At 34.5% G+C, this 14,099-nt stretch overlaps 1 protein-coding gene across 5 annotated transcripts in view; it reads left to right on the top strand.

The window, feature by feature from the left end:
• ROBO1 (roundabout guidance receptor 1) overlaps nucleotides 1-14,099 on the top strand; it is a 1,151,573-nt gene that overhangs the window by 166,706 nt on the left and 970,768 nt on the right. For all 5 annotated transcript variants that reach the window (XM_021932690.2, XM_021932676.2, XM_021932679.2 and 2 more), the window contains exon 2: nucleotides 12,801-12,937. In XM_021932690.2, the coding sequence (XP_021788382.1) occupies nucleotides 12,850-12,937 (88 nt within the window). In that variant the 5' untranslated portion in view covers nucleotides 12,801-12,849. The remainder of the gene's footprint in view (nucleotides 1-12,800; nucleotides 12,938-14,099) is intronic.

The following is a 14,099-nucleotide window of genomic DNA, read 5'->3' as shown; positions in this document are numbered from 1 at the left end:
TCTCTCTTACTATAGCATTATTTAATCGTCAGTCTGAAATTTAATGCTTGTTCCTTTTGTCCTCACTCTGCTGCTATCGCTTCATAAACTAACCCAACATAAGGGAAGGCAATTGCTAAGACTGACTAGGCTGTATATGCATCTAGAATAATGATATTTGTAGAGCTATTTGCTCTTAAGCAATCTAAAAATTTGCAGCTCATTTAAGTATTAATGGACAATCTACTCATGGCTTAGAAATTAATATCACACTTTAATATGAATAGCTGCAAAAAACATAGTTATTCAGACACTAAAAATTCCAACCCCATATAATGGATTTTAATTTCAATGTCACATCCATTTAAAAATTATCCTGTGACTCCTCTCCCAATAGTATTGAACTAATTTTAGGTTTTCATACACATTCAAGGCAGTGTGTTTGAAATTAATTTGTGTACAAAATGAAAGCAAATGTGAAGAAAAACTGAGTACATTTTGCTCTGGTAAATATTGGTAAATAGAATGTTTTTGTAAGCATTCTCTATTTTTTTTATCTACTGTGATTTCTTGCCTAAGGTAAAGGTAATCTTTGCAAACACATAGACTTTGTGAATATTATAGCTTTTATGTTTGTACTCCATCTCTTCTGCAAGTATATTAGTTCAGTTGCATATATGTCTGTGTTCATACTACTGTTTTCATTCATCCTTCCACTAACTCAACAAATATTTAGTGATTTTTACATGACAGTAATGGAAATAGAATTTCAAATATTATAATAGTGACCTTTGCCACCTCATGACATCCAGCTTTTCCACTTCATGTCCATGCTCCTAGAGCTTTTGGCCAAAAACTGCATTTGTTCAGTTCATTCTCAAGCTTAAATATCTGTTTTTCACATAAAGCTATTTGCATTTTGCTTCATTTTATTTTTTTAGCTTCATTTCCTGTCAGGACCTCCCACTTACATTTATCTGAAATCCCATCCAAATGAAACCATCTATTGTTTTTCAAACATAAAGATTCTTTCCTCCCTGCCCCTGTGCTGTTGGTGCTTTCATTTAGAATGTCCTTCTCCAGTACTGAACTCTCTTGGCTCAGTCAACAACTACTGTTCTTTCAAATTCCGTCTCTAATGTTCACTTCTGGGATGAACATTTTCCAATTTTCTGGAAGCCTGATTACTTCATTCTCTCTTTGATCTGATAGTACAGCACTCTATTTATACCATTATATGAATAGAAATTACCGCTGTATTTAACTTATCTCCATCGTCTCCCTCTGCCCTACTGTAAACTCTTCTTGGGTAGGCACTGTCATTCATTTGTGTATCTTAGGATGGTGCATAATAAGTTCTCAAATAACATTTATTTAAATGAAATGTAAACGTACAAAAATAATCAGTTTACTATAATTTTGGTATATTCATGTTTTTGTTTCGAGAAATTATTCTAATAGTGACATCACGTACCATTAAATGCACTTTTTTAAAACCTCATCAGACATTAGTATTTATTGAAATGTAAAAGTAGCACAGTGTGGAATTTTTATCTTTAATTTACATCGTAGCTGGTTTTAATTAAAGTTTTGGTCTCTAAAGTGAAAAAAACAATCAGTAGGCATTCTTTTCCATTTAGACTAAACAGAGGGAAGAGAATGATCACAGCAACACACTCTAAAAGCAGGGACATTCTGGAGGTGACTACTTCACTTGCTGTATACTTCGATGGTTGTTAATTCCAGGAATGGCCAGCCAAAGAGGTTTGCTAAACAACTGTTGTGTTTCTCTAATTTTCTGTCATTCTTGTGTTCTCTCATTCTCTTTTCTCCCTACCACTCTACACTTCTCCCTCTCAACTTGTGTCAAGACAGACCAGCTTCATATTTAACTTCTCTTCGACCAAACCCATGTTCAGGCATTTTTTATTCTATTTTTGTGATCAGTCTAAGATAAATGTAACTCATCAGAGGCAACACTTATTAGAACAGTGATGTTATTGATGTGTACTTCCATCTTACATTTCTTGAGTGATGATATTGTTCAGAAAGATGTGTCTGTAACTGAATTCACTTTAGCTGGGATGACCAGACATCATGCGTCCCACTAATTTTCATCAGAATGATGAAATGAACAATATGATGGAAGGTCAAGTGGGCCTAGAATTCATCTGCCTGAGCTGGTGTAAGCACAGCATTTTGAAAATTGCTTTTGTTTGAAAATTGCTTTCTTTCTGTCTTGGTGTACATGAGTACACTTTTAAGGAATCATCTTCTTGAATTTGAACATTCATTTGGAAAAATAATGCATGATGTAGACAGTTTTAATTTTAGCCATAAAATAAGAAAAAAATAAAATTCGGATAGACTGTATTTCATTACTTTTCATTAGATCATCTTTTTAAAATGTCTTTATTATTTAAATAATTCTATTAATATAGGAATGCAATCTTTTTTTAAGCAAGTCAGAAAACTAATTCTGCCTGAGGCAATCCTGTAATTAAAGTGAAAGGAGATAATATCTCCGTTTTTCTGTCTTTACATTTGCCTTTATGTTAGCAATACTAATAAACCTCACATGTTGAGGGTGAAAAATTGATTTGAGCCTTTCTGCATTTACTGCTGTGTTTTTTCTCCCGCCCCCTACCCCTAAGGATTTGTAAGTTTAATTTGCCATCGATTCTTTAATGATTATGGTAGCTACACTAGAGAAACTAGTGTTTATCTTCATCATGCCCTGTGGATAGAACATTAGGTTTATTTTTATATGTAGCTGCTTTTTCATCATTTTGATAACGTGGTCTAGCCAGCAGTTGACAGCCATCTTACTGTTTTATTGATTTTATATTTTAATCTTGAAAAGCATTTATGAATTCTAAGAATGCACTATATTAAAAATATCTAATCCAAAAGTCATACAATTATTGCTTTAAACCATGTGAAAGTACTGGCTTTAATGTGCTCAACAGATATCAAAGATTAAGTAGCACTTTTAATGATTATTAGTTTGACTCTTTTCAGGCTTCATCTAGTGCTTTATTTGAAGATGTCAATCAGTATTTTGAATACTTCACATGCAGGGTTATAAAAGCCATCTTATACTTCAGATTCTCATTTTGTAGCGATAAAATAATTATTTATCCTTTCTTTGTGATGATTGTCCTAAGATGATAATACAGTAAAACCTAAAGTCCAGAGAAGATGTCTCCCAGCCCTGAACACCAGCACCGGCTCAGGCGGAGGTGACCGGGGAGTGAAGTGGACTGTGAGAGTCCTTGGTTGTAAATAGGCTTAGTCCTGGCTTTCTCCAATGCTGGTTGTTCCAGTAGTGAAGTTGTCTCGTGGACAGGCTCAGGACCTCTGGTTAGCCAGGATGTTGCATGAGTGGAATGAGCTGTTGTTCTCTCCTTCCTGGAAGCAGGGTTGTTTGGTTATGAGTTGCTGCAATGGCCTGAGTTTGTTGGCCTCCTGCCAGGAGGAGGTTTTTTCAAGAGAACACCAGCTGAGGTTGTAGTCGGGGGGTCTAAGCTTGTCCTAAAATCTCAGGTGATGGAGGGGGCCATAGAGCTCCCAAGAGTTTATGTCTTTTGTATTGAGCTACCAGGGCTGGTAGAGAGGGTTAGGCAGGTCTGGGCTCAGACTCCTAGGGTGAGGCTTGCTGCAGCCACTGTGCGGTGGGGGAGGTGGTAAAAATTAAAATAAAATAAATTAAATAATAAAGTACATAGAATAGGATGGTAAGGTTTATTTTTGCCGATATTTGGTATTACTTTTTAAATTTTTTCAATGTAATTGATTAGCATTCAATTACATTGCAATGTCTTTAAACACAATGAAATGCACAAGACAACCAGAAGTTAAAATTTTTGGGAGTCTAGGAGTACAGCAGGTCCATGGCATTAATGTTAGCTCTATTTGCCAAAATGCTACTTTTCCTGAATTTGGTGTAGGTTGAAGTATAAGATTCTAAAAGGATGTGTGCTTCAGATTACTTATTTTTTTCTCTGTATTATTAATTGATAACATATCTGTCTAAGACTAATAGATGTACTATTTTAAGTGTACTTACAGATTAAGTTTAAAAGAAGTCTTTGACTCTTTATCTGGCCTCGATCAGGTACTTAAGTATAATGTGGATATAGAATAAGAATCTCAAATGACCACATTTGTGATATACAGCCTGAGGTTTATCACTGTGCCCTGAGTTTCCTCACAGTGTGTTTAGAATTTTCTGTATCCTGAAGTGTGATGAGAATTAATTAGTCTTTCATGAAATGAATGGAAGCTTAATTGGAAATAAGACCCATGATCTGCCCAAATAAAACAGATGTGATTCATCATGTAGCTGTGCCTACGTATAAGGAACCTTTAAGAAATGAGGTGACAAATTAGAGAATCTTGCAAATATCCTTACTTCTGCAACTCCTGCTAAACCCTGTTGCCCAATTTTCAAGACGTCTTTGTCTTGTCATCACTCCTATACTTTCTATTCATATATTTTATTCTCAGTCTTAATTTTAAACTTATTTTCCAACAGTCTTTTGTTCCTAGTTGCCTTTCCTGCCTCATTTTGTAAAGCAAATCCAAGTATGTAAGTGAAGTCAGAAAGTTAGTACTGATGCTTTCCTTAAAGGATGTAATAGTTTGGGGTTTAGCATAATTTAAACAGACTAAAGGTAAAGCATTTGCATGTTTCTATGAGGAAAGAATTTTCTAAATATATGTGAAGTACTTAAGCTAAATGTAATGTAAACAAATTATATACTTTTTAATACATGAAAAATAATAGAATGTTTTAATTAATTTCAGACTTAAAACTGTGCTTTATGTACTTTATTTTTTATGTGTATGTCATTTTAAAATAATGTATTTATTATAGGAGGTTTGACAGTACTCGAAGTTAAAAAGAGTTTGGTAGTAATTTGTCCAGGTCGCCTTGTCTATTTGAAAGTATTAATCCTGCAGTTTTAGAAGGTATTATACACTTTTGGCTTTTTAAATTTCAAGTGAAATGCATGAAATGCACTTCCAACTAAACAGAAGCAGTAGCAAATTATCAGTAAAGTGAACTTCAGACTTATATACACATTTTTATTCTACAGAACTCTAGAGTAGGTGTAGATTACTCAGTCATTTATAACACACACACACGCATGCACAAATGCACACACACACTTCTTATTAAGTTTTCCATTTCCTAGCTTGAGATTTTGGAAACAGTATGACATATTTTTTTTTTTTTTTTAACTTTCAGTGTTCTTGTTTCTCACCAAACTGTTGCCTTTCTTTTGCAATACAGTTAATGTTTATTTCTACTTTTTCTCCCCACCAATTGGACTTGTATGTAAGATTCTATTCACCATATTCTTTCATATAATGTACTAATAATCATCTACATGGTTTCCTTTATCTGGAGTCACTTTCATCTCCAAGTTATACAATGTATGCTGAGCTTCAGTGTCCCATATGCCATTAACCACTGACAAGAAAAAGCCTGGAATTTAGTCTTGCATTCAGTACCTTCTAATTCTCTGACATTTTGCAATAGTTGTGAGAAACGTAGTAGAGTTGGCTCCAGTTTATTTGCTAACTGTATATTTTCTTACAGAGAAGTTACTTAAAGATTCTGAACTTGCATCCTCACATGAAAGATAATATATTATGACTTATTTTCCTAATAATAATTAATACATAATACATTAATAGATTAATTCATAGGTAAACTGTGAAGTGCTACATATTCGTCACATATTATTTATTTTTACCTTTACACAAAAGCCTTCCATGGAGCCTTAGTTAGGTACACATCACACATACCCTCATTGAATATCTTTACCCAATACTGGAGTTGTGCAACTTCAACAGACCCTTTAGAGCCTAGCTCAAGCCTGATCCTCTTCCCACCTTGACAACTTCCTTGTGTCACCAACTAAATCCTTTTTATTTTTGTCATTCATGTGTAATAAATTATTTACTCCTCTGACATGAAGAGAGTATATTTATTTCACACATATTTGACTTTCTACTGCCTGGCACAGAGCTCTCCATAGATTAGATGTTCAAAAATGTTTATTATTCATGTATTTATAACTCTCCTAAAAACTAAACTTTGCATTCTTGATTTTCACAACACTCTACAACATTATAAAGATTGACTTAAATAAAGATTGATTTTGGGTGATGGATTTTCCTACATGAGCTCTATGACTACAGTCCTATTTGGGTAGACCAAGCTATAGTCTATCTCATGTAAAGAGGAAGAATATCTCCTTTACCAATGTGTAGATTGCTAAGTGATTCCTCTGTTACATGCAAAATCCACAATGAGGCTGTCCTTTTCTTGTTGTTTATCTCACAAGGACAGGCAATTTTTAGGCATAGCAATTTACTTTACAAGCCACGGTTATTCTCTTTATTAAAGACTAGGACAGAGGCCAAGTCCAGTGGGTCATGCTTGTAATCCCAACAGTTTTGGAGGCCAAATCAGGAGGATCTTGAGGCCAGAAATTCAAGACCATCTTGGGGCAACATAGACAGGCTCTGTATCTATTTAAAAAAAAAAAAAAAAAGTACAAAGAAAAAGAAAAGAAAGCCAAGTATGGTGGTACACACCTGTAGTCCTAGCTGCTTAGGAGGCTGAGACACTTCTCAGGCTGATCTCAGCAGCACTGGAGTCAGAGGTTGCAGTAGTTTGGTTTCTCAGGGCACTTTTTCTTTTTACCTGGAAATGAAGATAAAAGAAAGTAGTGTGGCTTAACGGAAAACCAATTTTGGTTCATAACAAGGAAACCCTTTAATAGTTTCTGTCCTTCCAAATACAGAAGAAAAGAAGAGAGCCACCTAGGCTGAAGAGTTTCAGAAGAGGAAATAGGTGCCATGCACTGATAAATTTAGGAAATGTCGGTGTTCTCTTATGTAATACAAAATCTGTGCTTTTGACTTTGTTGAAATATGCACTAACTTAAATTAATTATTTATGAAACATTTTTTACTTTCTAAGAAATTTTGTTAATAGTCCATGGAACAGGATTCTCCTAAAATATATTTTGAAACGTTTCTTTGAGAAAAATAACCCTTCTATTAGCAGGCAATGGATCAGCATATTAGTAAATATATTACTTGAAAATAAACATTAGCAACATGTGCATATGAACAGCATCTATACATAACATATTAGTTTTTAAAATTAAGATCCCTGTGGAAAGGATCTATATCTTGATTGTGGTGGAGTTTGCACAGTTCTATACATTTGTCAAAATTGAAGTGCACCCTTAAAATGAGATTATCTTATCATAAATATATTAAATTTCAATAAAGTTCATTAAAATAATCCAAGCCTCTAATTTTTTGCAAATTAGACCTAAGCCAATACTATTCTAATATGAAGCAGTGTGCAAATACAAATATACAATTGGTTCTGTCACTTACCCTGGAGGAATTTCATCAGATGCTATTTGAAGTTGGTGATAATGTTGACATCAATATTAGTAGATATCAGGAAATAGAGCAGGCATTTTTTTTTTTTTTTGGACATGGAGTCTTGTTCTGTCGCCCGGGCTGGAGTGAGCGGCGCCATCTTGGCTCCCTGCAAGCTCCGCCCCCCGGGTTCCCGCCATTCTCCTGCCTCAGCCTCCCGAGGAGCTGGGACCACAGGCGCCGCCACCACCCGGCTAATTTTTTTTTTCTTCTATTTTTAGTAGAGACGGGGTTTCACCGTGTTAGCCAGGATGGTCTCGATCTCCTGACCTCCTGATCTGCCCGCCTCGGCCTCCCAAAGTGCTGGGATTACAGGCGTGAGCCACCGCGCCCGGCCCAGAGCAGGCATTTTTATAAGCACTCTACACACATCTCACCCAATGATGTGACTATTCTTCTTCACATTTTACACTTCGAAAGATGAGTCTAAGAGAGTTTAAACTGTTTGATGTAAGTCAAACAATTATCTGAGTGGTGAGCTAGGATTCACAGTGGAACAATTGGAATTTACACTCTATGATTCTAAAACACTGGTTATATTACTTCCATACACTTAATACTTACAAGTAACTCATATTTTAGGCATTTAAATTACCCTAAACAATTTGGTAATCACATATTTTCAGAAAAGTATGTTGCAAATCTTTGTCTTTTCTTATATAGTGTTAGTTTCCTTAATTCAAAGCCATATGTGCATACATTCTTAGTATTCTAAAAATAGGCACTCTGTGTACACATCCATGGGAAAGGTATTCATAGGGTATTCAAAGGTGTAGTGCTTTTTCTTGTTGAATTAACTATTTTTAATACTGAGAGAACATACAAATATGGTTATATCACGTTCTTCACTAAAATCAATTATCTTATTGTTAATATGTCAAAAGGTGTGGTTTTAAATAGGGGTTAGTGTGTTTGCTAATAAGGTTATATCCTAACTTAGGGGACTTTCATATTGAGAGAGGATTCCTAAAGACCGAATATTCAAAGTATTGAGAAATAAATGATCGTCTGAACTTTATTAAAATTAAAAATTTCTACTCTGTGAAAGACACTGTCAAGAGAAAAATAAGCCCCAGACTGGAAGAAAATATTTGCAAAAGACATATCTGATAAAAGACGGTTATTCAAAACATACAATAAAAGTAAACAAAATAAAAGGCCAGGTGCGGTGGCTCACACCTGTAATCCCAGCACTTAGGGAGGCCAAAGCCGGCAGATCCCTTGTGCTCAGGAGTTCAAGGCTAGCATGGGCAGGGCAACATGGTAAAATCCTAGCTCTACAAAAAATACAAAAATTTAGCCAGGTGTGGTGGTGCACTTCTGTTGTCCCAGCTACTTGGGAGGCTGAGTTGGGAGGATTAATTGAGCCTGGGAGGTGGAGGTTGCAGTGAGCCAAGATGGCACCACTGTACTCCAATCTGGGTGACAGAGCAAGACACTATCTCAAAAAAAATAAATAAATAAAATAAATAAAATAAAATTCTTAAACTCAACAGTGAGAAAAAAGACTTAACAAATATCTCACCAAAGATGATAATGAGATGATAAATAAGCCACTAAAAAGATGTTTCACATCATGCCAACAAGGGTATGTAAATTTAAAACATTATGTACCATTGCATGCCTACTAGAATGGCCAAAACCTAGAACACCGGTACAACCAGCTACTAGAAAGGATGTTGAGCAGCAAGAAATCTTACTCATTACTAGTGGACAGACAAATGGTATAACCACTTTGAAAGACAATTTAGCAGTTTCTTGCAATAATAAGCATCGTCCTACCATATAATTGAGCAATCACAGTATTTATTATTTATCCAGATGTGTTTAAAACTTACCTCCACACAAAAACCTGCAAATGGATATTTTCTCCAGCTTTATGCAGAATTGCCAGAGTTTGGAAGAAATCAAGATGTCCTTCAATAGGTAAATGGATAAAGAAACCATGGTACGTCCAGACAATGGAATGTTATTCAGTGCTGAAAAGACATTAGCTATCAAGACATGAAAAGAAAAAACATGGAGGAAACTTAAATTTATGTTAACTACTAAGTGAAAGACATATATAGCCAATTTTAAAAGGCTGTATACTCTATGGTTATGCCTATACGACATTCCAAGAAAGGCAGAACTATGGAGATAACAAAGAGATAAGCAGTTTCTAGGGGTTCGGAAGGAGGAGGGATGAATAGATGAAGCACAAAGGATTTTTAGGGAAGCGAAACTATTCTGTATGATACAATGATGTTTGATATGTGTCACATACATTTGTTCAAACCCAAAAAATGCACAATACCAAGAGTAAACCTTAATGTAAACTATGGACTTTGGGTGATAATGGTGTCAATGTAGGTTGATCAATTGTAACAAATTCAACATTCTGGTGGGGGTTGCCAACAGGAGAGGCTATGCAAGGGCAGGAAATGGAATAGTGTCAGGGAAGGAAGTTAATGAGAAATCTCTGTACCTTCCACTCAATTTTCCTCTAAACCTAAAGCTACTGTAAAAAGTAAAATCTATTAAAAGCAAACGAAAAACTTCAAAGTACTGAAGTGATATGTGTACAATAGCTAATAATGCAATTCCCATTTCTGATCTGTGGGTACTACCTTAAAAATCATATTATGTTTTTAGCTACGTACTACATAAATTCACAGAACTAGTCCTAGATAATGAAAATTTATTTGAGGAATATTAATCATAATACCTTACACATATTTGAAATAATATCTGCCTGTTGAATAACATAACTTGGGGGGATTCAATCAATTATAATAAGTGTTTGTACTTTCAGGTTTATTTTCTTATGTGCGTGTTTGATTAGACTCTTTATTTTATCAATAGCTGCCTGCTACAAACAAGCTATATATAGCTATTAATAAATGACAGTTAAAATGTAATTAGCCACAGATACAAAAATATCATTTAACAAATATAATCCTTCTAAATTTTTAAGTAAAAAAGTTCTGAAGAGCCTTGAGATTCATACATGTTTTTATTTACGTCAAGAGCTAAGATACAACTGCTTATACACATTTAAGAAATCAGAGGTCTAGGCCGGGCGCAGTGGCTCAAGCCTGTAATCCCAGCACTTTGCCAGGCCAAGACGGGCGGATCACGAGGTCAGGAGATCGAGACCACCTGGCAAACACGGTGAAACCCCGCCTCTACTTAAAAAATACAAAAAACTAGCCGGGCGTGGTGGCGGCGCCTGTGGTCCCAGCTCCTCGGGAGGCTGAGGCAGGAGAATGGCGGGAACCCGGGGGGCGGAGCTTGCAGGGAGCCAAGATGGCGCCGCTCACTCCAGCCTGGGCCACAGAGCGAGACTCCGTCTCAAAAAAAAAAAAAAAAAAAAAAAAGAAATCAGAGGTCTAGGGTTTATTCCAAACAGGACTCTATGTCTAGGACACTCAGTAATCAATTAGAGAGAAGAGGAATCTGAGAAACTCCTTAGGCAAGCAGAAACCAAGAAGATATAGGACAACTATTATATCAAAAGCCAGCCAAGCAGAAATGAGCAGTACACAGTGTACTTATACATTTTCTCTGGAGGAACAAATCATTTATACTTCGCTGACAAACGTGATCATAAGCCATAACATTCAGTTGGTAACCCTGTAAAAGACCTTTTGGACAAACTAATAACTGCATAGTTTAGATTAAAGAGTAAAAATATTAATCTAGCTTTATAATGTAGTTATATAATATCAGTGATGAGTGATATGCTAGGATAAGGAGAGTTACAAGAACATTAACCCTAAGACAAAGAAGTCAGGGAATAAATATGAAACTACAGTAACCAAGGATATTTTTTGAGGCAAGGTTCTAGCTCACATCAAAGTTGCTTACAGAGAATGTTAGAGAGAGGAAATAATCTCCAAATATCTAAAGTCAAGTCAGGTGATTGTAGCTGTCGGGCAAGAGGATTAGACAGCTTTGCTAGGGGGAAACTTAGCAATTAACTCTGCATTGATAAGTCATAAAATAAGGACAGCTCAACTCAAATAGACAAATTAAAATAGCTATGTCCAGTTAACCTACAATAATAAATTGGTAACGTTTTTTCAATTTGTTATTCTGAGTGTCACAAAAATAACTGTTAGAACTTCGTAGGGGTGGACAAATTGCTTTTTATATAGTACTAGATTTGTTTATCTATTTTTGACTAAATAGTAAAAATATTATTAAAAGATTAAGTCCACTTCTTAACTCTCAAATCTAAAATTTGCCGAGTGCTGCCAAGTATACTTGTATATTCCCACCAGAGTTATCTTCTAAATTATTTAGATCATTTTATAATCTATTATTAAAATCTGTGGTATCTCCTCATTACCTACATTACTTGCCCTATTTATTTTTAAGTTCCCTATCACATTACATTCTGGCAAACCCCATCATCCAGCCAAAAAACTACTGTCCTTATAGTAGCCCAAATACATCTTTATATCATGGGAATATATCTGTATCTACCTATCAACCTGTCATCTATCTACCTATGATAAAATTTATATATAAATAAATGTACCATGAAATTTATGTATCTACATACCATCTTACTTTGAAAACTTGGTTCTATTGTTGTTTCTAAATAGTATTGTTTTATTTTCCACTTACTGGATATTATCTCATATCTCAAAATGCCACTTCTTCCCTGTAAGCTTGGTCCAGTCTACCTGGCAAAATTAATTAACCAGTTATTTGCATATATTTTTGTAGCTTTATGCTGTCATTTGTTATTATCTCTTAAAAAGTCCCCAAATATTATAAGCTTTGTTTTTTACGAGGATACTATCTTATGTTTCTCTGTCATATTCAGAATAGACCACTTAGTAATTTTTAAAATCTGTTTGTGAATTCACAAAATTAAAGTGGCCTCAAGTTGTTTATGCACCTGGGTGAAGAGCAAGTTTTTTTTCTGCTATATCCCCAAAGCAGCATAGTGCTTGACTCATTATAAATTGGTTGTAAATATTTGTTTAATGAATGATTAACTTCAGTGTTTTCTAAATGTGATGAGAGTGTTCCAACTAAATTGGTGGGGAATCAAAGTAAAAATCACATATCTGGCATTCTCTAAAAAACAGAGAAAACCAAGGAATCATTTATGATTAACATGTAACTTAAAAATGAGTTTTCAAAATTAATAACTACCACATTTGTTTGAAATGTGAATCATGAAATATATTCTGTACAATTCATTTTAGTAATGTAATAATTTTAATTATGTTTCATTTCAAAAAATGACATTTCAAATCTATTTGAACTGCAATATTTCACAAAATAATTATCTCTCAACATAGCTAACCATTACAAAATAATAATTTTGTTTTTTTTAATCTCCCCAGATAACACATATCTATCACTGGCTGGGTGTAATGCAAGGAAGGGACAAAGATGAAATGGAAACATGTTCCTTTTTTGGTCATAATATCACTCCTCAGCTTATCCCCAAATCACCTATTTCTGTCCCAGCTTATTCCAGGTAAGTGCTGTGCATTTGTTTTATCAATACTTAACCAGTAGTCCTTCTTTGCTTTAAATTCACTTTTTATTGTGTGTATTGCAAATCAAATTTGTTCATTTTCTTTGGAACTTGCAAGTCTGTGTGAATGTCTTCTTGAGTATGAGTGCTGATCAATTTCATGGATCAAATTATTATTCTTGAATAGAGAGCACTTTATTAATTCCCAAGAGAAACAGAACATTGAGAAAAAGTCACTGTGCTGAAACGTGTAAGGAATGTTATATTAACTAAGTGAATTAGAGTGGCAGACGAAAAACTACAGTAGGGAAAGGATGTGTAACACACAAAGGACACCTAAGCCACAGTGCATGCCAGTACCATAGAAAAGGAACATCAAAAACTTGAAACATGGAAAACTGACATTTCTTAGAGTAGTAACATGTTAATTAACAGGCTGAACAAGGTAAGAATAAAAATGCAACATGCTGCTATGTTGCTACCATAGTTACCACTGTTTTGGGTGAAGTTAGAAACCTATTTCCTTGAAGTCATAATTTTATTAATGGTATAGAATAGCATTTCTTTAAAATGCTTTACTGTTACTGTTTTAATAAGAATTAGTTAGGTCCAATGTATGCTAGTGGAAAATACAAAAATATGTTGATGTACTAATCCAAATATAATTTTATGTTTCCTCTTAGATAAGACAGAAAAAAGTGAAGTTAATTTGAATACATCTAATATGTCTTAATTTAGCCAAGTTATTCATAAAGAATAACTTACCATGTTTTGTTAGACCATACTATGAAACTTTGTTTTTATTTATTTTATGGTTATATTTATTTTGATATTCAGCAACTATATGTAGCTTATCATGTTCATCCACACAAAATCAAAGATTTCGGAAAATCCTGGGGCTTCAATTTTTCCCTGTGCTGGGTTAAGATTGACATTTTCACCTCGAAGATAAGGGAGTTGTAAACAAAAAAACATGATTTATATATCTGTTAAAAACATTTTCATATGACTGCAGGATACAGAAATTTTAAGTCTGTTGTAAGAAAATACATTTAATGATTTGTATCAAATTAGGTTAGCCCACTAAAATTACTATGTATTTTTATTTTTCGTCTGTTCCCACATTCCCTTCTCTTGCCATGACTCTGTTGAGTATTAAGAT

Source organism: Papio anubis, chromosome 2, assembly GCF_008728515.1.
Source record: "Papio anubis isolate 15944 chromosome 2, Panubis1.0, whole genome shotgun sequence".
In the NCBI taxonomy this organism is placed as follows: domain Eukaryota; kingdom Metazoa; phylum Chordata; class Mammalia; order Primates; family Cercopithecidae; genus Papio; species Papio anubis.
This window is presented reverse-complemented; position numbering and strand designations above follow the sequence as displayed.